General features: G+C 35.3%; 2 protein-coding genes and 1 pseudogene across 2 annotated transcripts; 2 read left to right on the top strand and 1 right to left on the bottom strand.

Annotated features, from left to right (window-relative positions):
* Positions 1–4,866: 4,866 nt before the first annotated feature.
* LOC126751604 (uncharacterized) lies at positions 4,867–6,257 on the bottom strand. The gene has a single exon (XM_050462009.1). The coding sequence runs from the start codon at positions 6,110–6,112 to the stop codon at positions 5,087–5,089; it is 1,026 nt and encodes a 341-aa protein (XP_050317966.1). The 5' UTR covers positions 6,113–6,257; the 3' UTR covers positions 4,867–5,086.
* A 1,741-nt stretch (positions 6,258–7,998) lies between these two features.
* On the top strand, positions 7,999–9,986 carry LOC126751605 (mitochondrial 2-oxoglutarate/malate carrier protein). The gene has a single exon (XM_050462010.1). It carries the CDS (start codon positions 8,343–8,345, stop codon positions 9,315–9,317), a length of 975 nt encoding a protein of 324 aa, XP_050317967.1. The 5' UTR covers positions 7,999–8,342; the 3' UTR covers positions 9,318–9,986.
* Positions 9,987–11,584: 1,598 nt separating this feature from the next.
* LOC126751608 (probable elongation factor 1-beta) lies at positions 11,585–12,359 on the top strand (annotated as a pseudogene).
* Positions 12,360–15,664: the final 3,305 nt, after the last annotated feature.

Below are 15,664 nucleotides of genomic sequence, written 5' to 3'. Positions count from 1 at the left end.
ATTTCATTACGTCGGCCCTTCTACCACTCTGTTTACTTGTGGAAAATTAGATAATTTTTAGGAAGACTATCGAAACCTATGTAATTGGATCTCTGAAATAAAATGAAATTTAATCAATGCTGTTTTAGTTCTATCAATGAGATCCGCTTTTTTGAAGCCTTCACCTTATTAGGTTGTATCAGATGCTGGGAGGTCCACTGTGTAATCATACACCGGACTTCTAATTGCGTCCACACCATATGGTCCGTTCCATGTTTTGCACCTAGATGAAGAAAAGATCTACCGTTCCCACGACGGTCGGGCCTATGGACGGAACGGATTTTTATCCGGCCAAGAACTGTCAACTCGGCAGATTTCTGCCGTTACAACTACTACTACTAAGAAAAGATCTAACATGCACATCTACATATGAATATCCCACTTTTCTCATCTATGAAAGAAAGTAGTCCTGAGATAATAGTACATATACATATGTATAATTTTCGTCTCCCGTAAATTAAATAACTTTTAGAAAATTTTTGGCATAATTTTAGCGCATGAACAGAATTACCAAGCTTTCCTTATGATTTTATTTAAACTGAAAACTAATTTCTTATAGAATTGGAATGAAGGTTCAAGATTCAACAGTGTTTCTTACTTATATTTCAGTTAGAAAAAGATTGTTTTGATTCCGATAGCGCTGCTTTCTCTCTTTGAGTATGTAAGCATCGCTGGTGTGACGTCACATATGTATATTAATTTATTAACATTTATTAGGCTGCGAGGCAATCAGTAGTCAATATGATCTGATGTGAGACCAAAGTAAAGACGAGTTCAATTTATTTACATGTATTCCTAAATTTAAATTCACTGCTCCTTTGGCTAATCCAAAAATAAAACTCCCAGCCCACATGTGTCCAAATTTTGTTTTAAATCCCCAAATGCAACACAAAAGTTATTTGAGTTAACAGAAATCTCCTACCACTCTAGTTACACTCTAACCCTACCGATTACTTGATTCCTGAAATAGCTCTCCAACGTATCGTGAGCGCATTAAGCAAACGCATTGAAGTCGGGTGATTTGTTGCCCCTTCGTTTGCAGCTCGTAACGTATGCGTGCGGCGCGCAACCTTCAAGTGTCAACTGCTCTCTTGCGTACACTTATTATTAGCAAGCTTTGAGCAACCTAAGTATATGTGCAGGTGAATATGCTGTTCGTCCACGTTAAGGACACGCGATGACTGCACAAAGACAACAACAACAAGTATCTAAGTATAATGTATATAAACAAAATCGTTTGCAACTATGTACATATACTCTTTCGCACATCCTTCAAAGCTGTCGAACCAAACGAGCAGTAAGCGAGGTGCGGAAGAAGGCGGACACGGTAGCCATGGCTCAGGCGATTCATTCAACTTTACACTAATGCCAAAATGCTTTTGATTAGCACAGCGTGAAAATCTATTGATTACCAATACTCTGGGTTGAATGATGGATATTCTTAGATAAAGATTGCACCTTACACAGCGATATGTATGAGGGTTCATATGAATGTACAGGGTTTCCAAACTTAAAAGGTTTTTTTTTAGAAAAAAAGGAAACACTGAAGCTCCAATACCACTCACACTTGCAGTTTTACTAGCATAAAAGGGTTTAAAAAATCTTCATCTTAATTTTGATCAGGCGGTTTGTATGGTAGCTATATGCTATAGCAGTCCGATCCGAACAGTTTGCTTAGAGATTGCCTTGAACAATAACCCATGTCAAATGATGAAGATGTTTTCTCAAATAATAAAGCTTTTGATATTAAGACAGGATTTTGATCGGCTAGTTTGTATGGCAGCTATATGCTGTAGTGGTCGGATATCGGTGATTCCCACAAATGAGCAGTTCTTTAGAGAGTTTTGTCGTAAAATAGCGATGTATCAAAAGCCGAGGGTCTAGTTCGTATATTTACTGACGGACGGGGTGAAACCGACTCAGCGCGCCTCGCTGCTCAATTTTACCTATATACATATATGTATGTCTATACTTTAAATGGCCTCAGAATTTTTTTCTGGGAATGACGGACTTCGACAACCTTTATTCCCTGGTCGCTTTATAAAAATAATTTTATGGTTCATTTTAAAAATTCTTAATTGAAAATGAAAATATCAATTTTAACTTTTGAGAAACCCATAAGACTGCTAGACTAAACCAGTAGCTTGTATAGCTTTTTCAGGGAGGTCATAATGGCACATTAAAATCAACATTCATGATCCAGATATTGTTCTCTTGCAATAACACGTAAAAAGTTAAAATTTTATTAACTAAAGTATTAAACGAATTTTCAAATCACCCTGTATATATTTTTACTTATCATGTGGGCTAGAGAGATACCACATATTAGGTCGTACATACTATAGATACATATATGTATGTAGATGGATTGAATCAGTAGCAGCATTGATTGATGGAAACTCATATTATACAAGTACATATGTATATTGTATAAATATGGAGTAGCACAAGTGTAGATTTTCGCTGCCTTGATGATGTGTCTATGTTTAATATGGTTTGGTGACCTTAGAGAATAAAAGGAGCGCTATCTGGTAAATGAATGGCCTAGAGTCTGAGAACGCAACTACATGCCACAAACATCTGTACATTTGTATATTTATAGCCTTTGGTTTGGGAAAAGAGTTAACTTATGTTATGTTATTTACCATTTCGCTGAAGGGTCTTGTTACACATGAAATATACCAATCAATCAAGGCAATATTTATGTACATATACATATAGTATATTACATATATATGAATGCATGGATATCATTTCATATTTGAAATACTAAGTAGTATAATGAATAATGCTACAAGTATTATCTCAGGGGAACGTAGAAAAACCGAGTTATTAAATGTTAAATCAAATAGAGTAATATCGAACAGATAAGCTATCAGTTACTCTGATTAGAGCATGCAATCACATAGTTTTTATAATTTCCAAATGTTGAAAGTGGTAGAAAACTTAGTTATTTTTCTAAAACTATTAACTTAACGTAATAACGGGTGATCTAAGTAGAGGTACTTTTTTCAATAACCTTTTTGTGACAGATTGCCCGTGACTTGTGTAAAGATGTTTCGATATTTTTCTTCATTATTGTTTGGCATTTCATCATGGAAAAACTTACCCCCGAATAACGTTTACAAATCGTTCAACTTTATTACTTTATTAAGAATGTCTCTCACGTGTTTCGCTCAACTTATAGTCAACATAATCGGCTTACTGAGCGTAATATTCGCAACATCATCACCTATCTTGAAACCCAGATTTCATTATTGGATAATATTCGACCGAAGGGACCACATCCAACACGTAGTGAAGAAAATGTAACAGTCGTAGCTAAGCGTGTACACGAAGACCGTGGAGAGTCGAGTCGGCGCCGTTCGCAGCAACTCGGACTGATGTATGGAATGACTTGGCGCATTTTACGTTGAGATCTTACATTGAAACATACAAAAACAGCTTGTGCAAGATCGACATCGCTTCATTCGATGGGCTCTTGAAAAGTTCCAAGAAGATCCGACGTTTTTGAGCCAAATTTTGTTCAGTGAAGAAGCCCATTTCTGGCTCAATGGGTATGTAAGCAAGCAAAATTGCCGTATTTGGGACGAAGAGCAACCTGATGACATACAAGAGCTGTCATTTCATTCAAAAAAAAAAAAACGGTTTAGTGTAGTTTATGGGCCGGTGGAATCATCCGTCCATATACCTTCAAAAATGATGCCGATGAGAATGTAACCGACGATGGGGACCGTTATCGTGCCATGATAACCGACTATTTGATACCTGAAATTGAGGCTCGTGATCACGGCGACATTTGGCTTCAACAAGACGGCGCCACTTTCCACACATCGCATCAATCAAAGGATTTATTTAGAGATCACTTCGGTGAGCAGAAAGTTTACAATATGATCTTGTGATATCACACCGTTAGACTTTTTCCTGTGGGGATATGTAAAGTCTTAAGTTTATGCGGACAATTTCGCTTCGATACAGACCTTGGAGCAAAACATCAGGCGTGTCATCCGCCAGTTACCAGTCCAAATGCTCGAATAAGTCATCGAAAATTGGACTCAACGGATGGACCATCTGAGACGTAGATGTGGCCAACATTTGAAAGAGATAATCTTCAAAAAAGAAATGTCAAAGAATGTTTTTTCGACTGTTAATAAATATTCCCCATTAAATTTGAAATTTCTGTTTTTAAAGAAGTAGGAACCTCGAAATGTATCACCCTTTATTGTTTTCAGTACAACTTCGTATACCATTCAATTCGTAATCTTGGCGAATAAGAAAATTTAGAGAAAGAAACTTTATATATTTATAATATCCCATCTCGGTTAGGTCGTGGGGTCCAAATTATCGATTGGAGATGGTAGTGCTTCTTAGAGATCTGAACTACATCTTCATCTAAGCTATTTTCGAGTTCAGTTCCCGTGTATATATAACGAGAGAATGTGTCGAGGTCTTTCCATTTACCTGTTGGAAACGAATCCTGTCTTGAATATTGGACATAAAAAATGGTGGAAAGAAAAAATTATGGACGATCTCGAGAGCTGACATTAATATACGATTTGTTACCCGGAAACAACTGTAGTCCCAAATCCTCTAACACAAGTTGATTTATAGAGGTTAACCGATATTGGCTTAAGCTCAACTTTCTTTGGTTGACAAAATTTCCTGGGAGAGACTCTCTACTCCACTCTAAAAGTAATACAAGTTTTTATTCAAAATGTTATATTTTTTAAAATTTCTACATTTATTAAGTACTTTGCTATAGATTGTATACTCGCCTCTATAGAATTTCAATACACGAGCTGACATCAAAGTGAGTCCTAGCTCAAATACAATATAATTTTGGTTATGCTTAAAATAATTTAAAACTTATTCCAAAAACAAGAATTAAACTGCATTTCCTAAATTTAGTTTAACCTTCACCGCCCTAAAAAGATACGCTTCAACAAACCTTAGTGAGAGAGAGATGACTATCAGATTAACATAATAATCTGAGTACCAAGTATACTTGTATATCCTTAAAACACTTGTTGTACTATGTGGAGATCCCTTATGGATTTATACCCATCGCCGTTGCAATAACTCTCTTCATCGGTTTGCCATGTTTTGTGCCGTTACTCTCCAGCAAATAGAGACCACGCTTGCCTCTTATCAAAGCACCGAAAGGCACACGATCCTTCATCTCCACTGACAGCGGTCTAAAGCTCAGCGAAAAACTTAGAATACCCTTACGCAATGTAGCAATATGCTTCAAAGAGAAGGATAATATACCTGAACTGAAGTTCTGTTTCAAAGCACGCCTATCATATTCGATGTGCGATGCTGTAGTCAAGTCCATGTCTTTCGGATCTAATTTCAGTTCAAATTCGGCCCAAAGATTGGGAAAGGCGCGTATTAATTTAAGCCTATGTAATTTTTGTAAGTGACACGTACGCACCATCGCGAGTACAGCTTGTGGGAATGCTTCGGTGTAAAGTTGTACGATAAAACGGCCGATAGGATAGAGACTAACAACTTCCAAGTCAAAGTAAACAATTGGACGCAGCAGCAAACGTTGTTCGGAGCACCTAGGAGGTAAGATAATTTCGGTTTTGTATTTGCTTAAGATCTCTTTGGGCGTACGAAAGTCCGCATAACTCGCTGAGAGTGGTCTCAAATTAGTATTCACAATTTTTTGCGCGCTGAGCACACGTTTCGCTATGAAGTGATTCTCTTTCTCAATAGCTTCCAAAGATCTGAGCATTGAGGCCATACGTGAATAGCGCCATTGCGCATCGAAGGAATCATTCCAAGAGCCCTTGCGGCCCAAAATTTGCATTCGCCCGAAATATTCCAAAATTTCGGTATTCGTGCGCATAATATCCGAAATGGCCGACATGTCGAGGTAATTATTCTTCAGATTCATCATATTTGTTAGGTGCAAAATCGGTGGTGAATCATCCACGTATTTTTTGGCATTCTTGACGCGACAGCGATGTTTGTAGTAATTATATAGAAACACGGGCGTCATATTATAGAGCTTTTTCTTCCGCTTGTAGCGTATGATCTGTTCAAGGGTGGTGACTTTGGCAGGCATACTGAAGACACTACTAAAAATTCATAAATACACACACAAATAATTTATATCCACTATTTTTCGTTTCTTTCTTGATTTTTAGACAATTAAATTACAAAAAAGTTTATAAATTTTGATAACGAAATAACAGAAAATTTACATCTCTTCTGAGCCAACGGAATACACAATGAAAATATGTACGTCGTAAGTGGAAATAAGAAATACTACAGCAACCCGACGACATAATTTCGAACCTTAACCTTAAGATACTAAATCTTTATCTTGATACCTTGGTACCTTTACAAGACTTGAATTTGATCTATCGGTTGATTGAAAGGCAACATATGATATACTTGTAGGTGTCCGATATCGACGGTCTGATGAATGATTTTCCTGAGTAAGTTTGGTTTAGCATTTTTACACTGAACCAAATTACAGGCTTGAGTCTTCATTTCGGCTTAGTTATAGCTCTTCATTTTTTCCGATTAATAGAATTAGGTGGGTGTCTCAGTGGTCCGATTCCGCCCATCAAGGCCGTAAGGAAAAAATCGGGACCCGGGTATGATTGCAGAGAATTTTCGGAGCATAAAACTGCAAAAAATTGTTGTAAAGTACCGGTTGCTCCTGAGAACTTCATGGATCCATCTTAGTGTTGGAGAGACAAATTAGGAAGAACTTGGTTCACTTGCGCTTCGAATAGTGTTAAGAAGCACAATAATGAGAAGTTCTTAAGCATTTACTATTTTTTTGTTTTTAATAACTACCACCATTAAACATTTTCATGTAAACGTGTCCAATTTTTTAAAAAATAAATTTCTAAAACAACGCACTGTACCCATTCAAGCTATATACTTGGTCGCCCACACGTCCACACACCGTACGCGTGCAAACATTCACACAAACACACACATTCGTATATACATATAGGCACTCTGACGAAAATCTTTGCGTCGTTCCCAAAATAGTTTGAAGGTGACTACGTAGCGTAGAATGGACAGCGGGGACTTTAGAATATACATAGAACATACGAATGTGCGTCGCTGTGAAGAGACTGTGCCAAGTGCAAGGTAATTTCCTTATACAATACGTTTAGCTGATTGTGTTCTATTTCTTTGGCGAGAAAAGTTTTTCTTTGCAGAAAATTTGCAAATGCATGCGTGATAAAAGCAAACATATAGGCAAAAGCAACAAAAGTTTCATATGATTGCAACACTGTGCACTGGCGACTTTGAGGAAACAAAGAGAAATTGTACTGTATATAGAGCGTAAACCGTACTCTCTTTGAATTTACGCTCTTAAAGTTTTTTTCCAATCAGTGCGAACAGCTGATTTTGTATTTGACGTCGTAACAGCTGTCAGCTAGAAATGAGTTTGTAAGAGACAGTTGTTTATACTCTACGATTGAATGGAGAAAATTTGTTGCCGTATATGTTCAAGAAATTCTGTGAATAAATATTAAAGGGGTTGGCTGTATAACCTTATAATATTCCTTTGTGCGCTTGTAAAATATTCGCAATTCGTAACAAAATTTTACGTGAAAAAATTTTTTTTTAATTATCCAATTAGTTTTCGTACTGTAGGGTGCTGAAGTGCCAATATGTCTGTATTCTACCACTCGCTGCAAGTTCAACGGCGCAGTGTTGCCAACACTTCTTTTACATTTACTGCATAATGTGAGGTTTCTGTAGTTTCGTTTGTTTTTCATTTACCTAATGCCTTTTTATCACAATTCTGTTTATTTATTAGAAAATTGTAAATAAACACAATAATATGTTAATTAACCCAGCTAACCTTCGGCATTTACACTATCATCTACCTTTTATGCCAACGAATTTCGTAGCGTTGGCAACACATTTGTATATTTATTGAAGGTGTATTCGTTAGCAGAAGGCAAACACACGGTTTTTAACATCGTTTTTTTCATTGGTAGTCGGCTGCGTTTTCGGTTTTCTCTGTTGGCTTTTGCTCCGTTATTGCTTTTTATAAAAGAACGTGGAATGTTTGCAATATAATTCGAAATTCGCTTAATAAATCAAATATATATTGACATTTTCAAAATTGAAGTAACTTCGCTACTCAAGCACTTTAGCGCTTAGTGCTCCAAATTCCAGACAGAAACTACAAGGGTGGTGCTGTTTGTTGGTGAAGTTCAGTTGGTGTATTGAGGTGGACGTGGAAAGGTGCTAATATATTGCCCCATCTAGTTCGTTGGGCTCCAAAGCGGTCGCGAGGTTTGTTGTAAAAGTGCGAAATGTCAAATCAAAGTGAAACGAAGGTGGCCGTAGCGCCTAAAGCAGCAGCTCCCATTCCCAATGGCTTGAAATTTATGTTTGGTGGCCTAGCTGGCATGGGCGCCACTTGCATTGTGCAACCACTGGATTTGGTTAAGACAAGAATGCAAATTTCTGGTGCTGGTGGCGGCAAAAAGGAATATAACAGCTCATGGCATTGCATACAGACGGTTGTAAAAAAGGAGGGTCCATTGGGTTTGTATCAAGGTATTGGTGCAGCTTTGCTACGTCAAGCCACCTACACAACAGGACGACTTGGTGTCTATACTTACTTAGTGGATGCATTCCAAGCGCAATTCAAGCGTACACCCGGTGTGCTGGACAGTATGGCAATGGGTGTAATAGCCGGTGCATGTGGTGCATTTATTGGCACACCGGCTGAGGTAGCGCTTATTCGTATGGCCAGTGATGGTCGTCTGCCGCCAGCTGAGCGACGCAATTACACCAATGTAGCAAACGCCTTAACACGCATAGTACGTGAAGAAGGTGTAACCGCGCTGTGGCGTGGCAGCATACCCACCGTGGGACGTGCCATGGTGGTCAATATGACTCAACTGGCTTCGTATTCACAATTTAAAGCCTACTTCAAGAATGGCCCACTCAAGATGGAAGAAGGCATCGGTCTGCATTTCGTTTCAAGTATGTTGAGTGGCTTGCTGACAACAATCACCTCCATGCCGTTGGATATTGCCAAAACACGTATACAAAACATGAAAACCGCCGAAGGTGCCAAGCCGGAATATCGCGGCACTGTCGATGTTCTTCTCAAGGTGGCACGTCACGAAGGTGTATTTGCTCTCTGGAAGGGCTTCACACCATATTTCTGTCGCCTCGGACCACATACTGTCTTGACTTTCATCTTCTTGGAGCAAATGAACAAATTATATCGTGATTATGTCAACCGCAGCAGTGGCCAAAAATCAACTGGATTGTGATGTAACCTTGTCGACAGCTAGTAGTGCGTGTGCGCTTATTGTTGCTTTTGTTTTGTATGTTTTGACGCATAAAGAACGTTTGCCTATATTCCAGTAGCGAAGTGCAAATACTTATAACTACAAATTGTCTTCGAACATTAGATAACTAAAACTATTTTTAGTTTTGTAAGCAATTGAAAAATGCTCTTCAATTACATATGAGCACAGATCTTAGTAAAATTATGCTGTACATGTTTATTTTTTTTTTCATTAGCGTCACTCAGTCTACAGTAGCTTTAGTGTACAGAAATTTAAGTGCATAACGTTTGTAGTTGTGAATGTACACATAATTAGCACAAAAATGAAAAAGCAAAAATTAATAAGCATAAGTTTAAAAAATAGTAAAATTTTTTTATTATTGTTGTTTTTGTCACAATATAGCCAACAGTTGTTAATAATGTCGATTAATGCATAAAACTACATATGTAAATACATAAGTGAATGCTCTCTGACATTTTATTTTGTATTATTTTTACACTAGTGGCAAGTAAATACGATTAACTTGTAAAAAAAATTATTTATGTGCAATTATAAAATTATAAATATATTTTGATTTGCAACAATTGTATACAAATATATAAGCTGGAACGAAACAAAACCGAAATCGACAATAAATTACAAATTGATAGAGTGCTTAATGTGTTTTTGGTTCAAGGAATTAATCTCATGAAATATTAGAAAAGGAATTCGTCTTGATTGTTGTTGTTGTAGGTACTCGAAAGTATATGTAGACGTTTGTTTTGTCAATTACTTTTATTATAATATTCTTGTCTGGCGTGTGTAAGTGTTATAACACTTTTGATTATTGCAACCAGCACTGATAACAGTTTGCTGTTATTACTTCTACACATAAATCGTTATCAGTTCTTTTAGTAATGCCAATTAAATGCATTCCACTCGGTTGCTAAAATTAAATGCAATGTCTGCAATAAATACACTACTCTCTGAGCGATTAGAAAAATTTAAACAACTTCAAAACTATTTTGTGACTTTATGGTTGAAACTACTAACAAATATGGTCCTCAGTAATATTAGTATATATTCTATAGTTGCTCTCAGTATTTCCAAATTTGTAGTGTATTGCATTTGTTGCATAAACGGAAGGCATACATATGTATATACATTTCTTGATGTAGAAACAAAGGCAAACATTTTAAATGCATTCCATTTATGGCATATTGAGGTCAAAAAGAAAAAAGCTGAATTTTTGAAAAACATATATACATATGTATGCATGTACATAAAAATATGTATTTTTAGGTACATACATACTTGTATGGTCGCATTTTTTCGCTGATCGAAATGCGTTCACCCAGCGGCTTGATTTCCATAATAAAAAAGAAAACATATGTGCATGTAGATATGTATCTCTATTTTGTATTGCAACCAAGGCTTCAAATATATGTAGTTAATTAGCGTTGCAGTCGAGTTGATGCATTCAATGCATATGTACATATGTAAACGGAGAGACGACTGACCGCCAGATGTAGGCAACAACCAACCGTAGGCAATTGAACTTTCGATCGTAAGTTTGTATGTATGTATATTTGTACTTTATTATATATGTAGGTATGGATAAGGAGACACATAAGTGCATAACTTATTTCATTTTTAATATAAATAAATATATGCCTATTTGTGAGTATGTGTAATAACTAGAATACCCTTCACAAATAAAGAATTTGACATACAAGATTGTGATTTTGATCATTCAGTTTGTATGATAGCATATATATGTACACATTATGCTGTAACCCTGTCTTAAATAATATTATTTACGAATTTCATGATGACACCTCTTCAAATAAAAAAAGTTCTTCGTACAAGATTTTGAGTTTGATAGTTCAGTGTATATGCCAGCTATGTTTGTACGTGCTATAGTTGGTTGTTGTTGTTGTAGCGGCAGAAAACACTCCTAAAATAATTTCAAGCAGTGTTCCCGCGAAGGTCGGGTCTATATAGGAATCAAGGACTGTCACGCCGGCAACATTTCTCCTTAGTTTTTTGATGAGAAAAGAAGGTGGGCGAAATCTCAGATCGATAGCTTAAAAATTGAGAAACTAGTTTATGCATATACAGACGAACATAGTTAAATCGACATAAGTATGTATATAAACTTTAAGCAGTTAACACTTACCGACCCAAACGGGGTTAGATCGCCGAAAAAACAGCCCTTGGTCGGATGAAATCCGAGTCAATTCCGGTGCGTAGAAAAGGCTGTCGTGGGATCTTTCCGGTTGTAAAATTTCTCACAGCTTGCAGCACAATTCGAGCGCTGGTGATTTTTACATAGTCAAAGTTTAAAGAAGACTAATAAAATACAAAAATGGCTTTCCTTGATGTCTCAACTCCGCTAGGTCTGAAGGAATTGGAGAAATTCCTTGCTGACAACAGCTATATTAGCGGATATTCGCAAAGAAAGCTGATCTCTCAGTGTTCGAAGCTTTGGGCAAAACACCAGCCGGTAGCTTCCCACATGTGCAACGTTGGTATCGCCACATTGCATCGTTTAAAGCTGCTGAACGTGCCGCCTGGGGTGGTTCTCGACTGCCACAAGTGGCCGGTGCCAAGCCCACAGTTGCTGCTGCACCAGCTGCCGCTGATAATGACGATGATGTAGATCTCTTCGGCTCTGATGAAGAAGAAGAAGATGCAGAGGCTGCACGCATACGTGAGGAACGTGTTGCTGCCTATGCTGCTAACAAATCGAAGAAAGTCGCGCTTATTGCCAAGTCATCAGTATTGTTGGATGTCAAGCCATGGGATGATGAGACCGTCATGAAAGAAATGGAAAATAACGTACGCTCTATTGAGATGGACGGCCTTTTGTGGGGTGCCTCCAAGTTGGTGCCAGTCGGTTATGGTATTAACAAACTGCAAATTATGTACGTTATTGAAGACGACAAAGTGTCTATCGATTTGTTGACCGAAACTTTAAGCAGTATCCCAAGTTTCCTATTGGGTGTTACAAATATCGTGGCAAACTAAATATACCCTGTTCTGGGGAATGTTATGAATTGCAGCGAAAAGTAATAATTCGAAATGATAAATAAAAAATGAAATGTAATTAAGTGAAGCGGCGGAAAGTCGGGCCGTTGTTATAAATCTTATAAAACGCCGGCAAATAAAAATTAAATAAACATATGTACATATATTCATAAACATTTGTATATGTGTATGTATGGGTATGATTCATTCATACATTTTTTTTAATTTTTTTGGTAGTTTATATGTTATTTCACGCAGCAATTGTCCTCAGACTTAGGAAAGCTGGGTACTTATGGTAAATGTCTGTTAGACTGCTAGAGGCTACTGAATGTCTAGACTCTTTATCGTTGGTATCGGATTACGTATACTTCATGATTAAACTGGTTTGGGTGTCTGGTAAGAGAAGTAGTGCGGGAAACTGCAATGCTAATGAGTTTACTAAGTCAGGTCTTCTTCTTCTTTATCTTCGACTATGCAGCTCCAAGGCTTTTCTGGGCTTTCAGCTTAAATCGTAAGAGGTCTAGTGAGCTCATCGTATTCAGTAAAGTTTATCGTTCAATAGGTGTAAGTACATACATATGTAAGTAGTTTGGAAAATTATAAAACACCTGGAAAAAATCGCATTAAAACACAGTTGTATTCGATTTGACTACAGCTGCTAATTCTCTTGTTTAAAAATAACAAACAAACATGTTTTCAATTTTATTTAAATGCCATGTAATTGTTGTTATAATATACATAATTGAATTCGCGTGGTTTGCTCATAATATTTATCTTCATCATTAATACCTTTCCTTATGCACTCGTTTATAGATATACGATATAGACATAAATAAATCTAGTTTGCTAAAAGTTCAGACTAGTAGCTTTCTAGTATGTGTATGTAAGTTATCATGAATATGTCGAATGATAAGATTTAGCTAGAAAGTATTTTTATTTGCCGTGCGTGTTAGAAGTTTTAAATATGCATTATCAGCAAGTGATTAGAATGCTAGTGTTGTTTCTACTGGCTTTTAATAACATAATGGCGTGTTTACAAACATCTGTTTGATAGATGAATTTAGAAATTAAGTGCTGTTGTTTTGATATTTTAATTTTTTATGTTGTTTTAGTTTTATATTTTCTCAACAAATATAAGAAAGAAAGAAAATTAAATAAAATAAAATAAAATAAAATAAAATAAAATGAAATGAAATAAAATAAAATAAAATAAAATAAAATAAAATAAAATAAAATAAAATAAAATAAAATAAAATAAAATAAAATAAAATAAAATAAAATAAAATAAAATAAAATAAAATAAAATAAAATAAAATAAAATAAAATAAAATAAAATAAAATAAAATAAAATAAAATAAAATAAAATAAAATAAAATAAAATAAAATAAAATAAAATAAAATAAAAATAAAATAAAATAAAAATAAAATATAAAATAAAATAAAATAAAGTAAAATAAAATAAAAAATAAATAAAATAAAATGAAATAAAATAAAATAAAATAAAATAGAATAAAATAAAATAAAATAAAGTGAAATAAAATAAAATAAATAAAATAAAATAAAATGAAATAAAATAAAATAAAATAAAATAAAATAAAATAAAGTAAAATAAAATAAAAAACAATAAAATAAAACAAAATAGAATAAAATAATATAAAATAAAATAAAATGAAATAATAAAATTAAATTAAATAAAATAAAAATAAAATAAGAAAGTTTTCCTTGCAGGGACTTGTGTTTGAAGGACCAGTTTGTTTGTGGCTATAAACTACAGTGGTCCGATATCGGCGGTTCCGACAAACGATCAGCTTCTTGGGCAAAAAAGATCGTTTGAAAATTTTCAAAACGATGTCTCAAAAACTGAGAGACTAGTTCACGTATGTATATACATACGGACAGACAGACAGATGGACTAAATCGATGTACATAGCTCTTTACGCTGATCATTTATACTTATGTATATGTATATATATTTTATAGGATCTCCGATATTTCCTGCTGGGTGTTATAAGCTTCGTAAAAAACTCAATATACCTTTTGATGTTAATAATTTCGGAAAAAAATTTACAGTTATTTAACATATTTTTTTTTCTCGTAAAATTTACAATTACGTTACAATAATTTTTTCTCAGTTCATGCAATATGCATCTTCCTGCATGACAATTCGATAATTTTTATTTATCACTTGCCTTACATATGCCGCGCCTTCATGTTTATGAATATGATACTGCCTTGAATCATTGCACAGCTGTAAACAGTTAATTAACTGTATATAAATACGTAAATAGCTACATTTAAATGCGGTTAATACAAATAAAAGCGATTTTTTTATTTAACAAATTTCGAGTTACACTTACACACAGACATATGTATGTACATAAGTAGATGCAAGTCTAGGACTCGCATATCAATAATACATATTAATGTATTCATAAAACCAAATGACTTTGGTTAAAAACAATTCATTGATTTCACAATTTCCATGGTGTTAACCACCAATTCAAGTGCGGTCTGTTGATAATTATTGCTTTATCAAGTGAGAAATCAATTATTACCATCAGCGCTGATGACTGAACTGCAGGACATACATATTTATGTATGTAAAACAATTTTTTTTTGCGCGTATTTTTTATTTAAATTTTTATTTTGAATTTTTATTGGTGGAATTATTGAAGCAGAATGCAATAACGTATGCTCTATGATTTTATGTCCGCAATAATGGTTTATTTGGCTATGATCATCGATATGGATTTAAAAAACCTTCGAATTTCATATATTTTCCGATAGCTAACAGCAATACGAAGTTCAGACCATGTTTCAGCCATCTCAAGTGGATATTTTTATATTACATATCTTCTTCTTCTTCTTTAGTGGCGTTTCTTCTTTTCGCAACGTGGCGTCAATTGGAAGTTCAAAGCGAAGCCAGGTCCTTCTCCAACTGGTCTTTTCAACGGAGGCCTTTCTCTTCCTCTTCTTCCCAGCTTCAGAGTTGAAGTGTTTTCATTTATTCGGATGACCTAGCCAGCATAGCCGCTGTCTCTTAATTCGCTGAACTACATATGTCGATGTCGGCGTATACTTCGTACAGCTTATCGTTCCATCGACTGCAGTATTCGCCGTTGCCAATGCACAAAGTACCATAAATCTTCTCTCGAAAACTCGTAGCGCCGACTTATCAGATGTTGTCATCGTCCTTGCTTCTGCACTATATGGTATAGCAAAACGGGGATGATGGGTGACTTGTAGAGTTAGGTCTTTGCTCGTCGAAAGAGGATTTTACTTCTCAATTGCTTACTCAGTCGGAAATACTGGTTCCAAGA

This window comes from Bactrocera neohumeralis, chromosome 2 (genome assembly GCF_024586455.1).
Source record: "Bactrocera neohumeralis isolate Rockhampton chromosome 2, APGP_CSIRO_Bneo_wtdbg2-racon-allhic-juicebox.fasta_v2, whole genome shotgun sequence".
Lineage (NCBI taxonomy): Eukaryota > Metazoa > Arthropoda > Insecta > Diptera > Tephritidae > Bactrocera > Bactrocera neohumeralis.
Note: the sequence above shows the minus strand (reverse complement) of the source record. Positions and strands in the feature narration are given on the sequence as shown.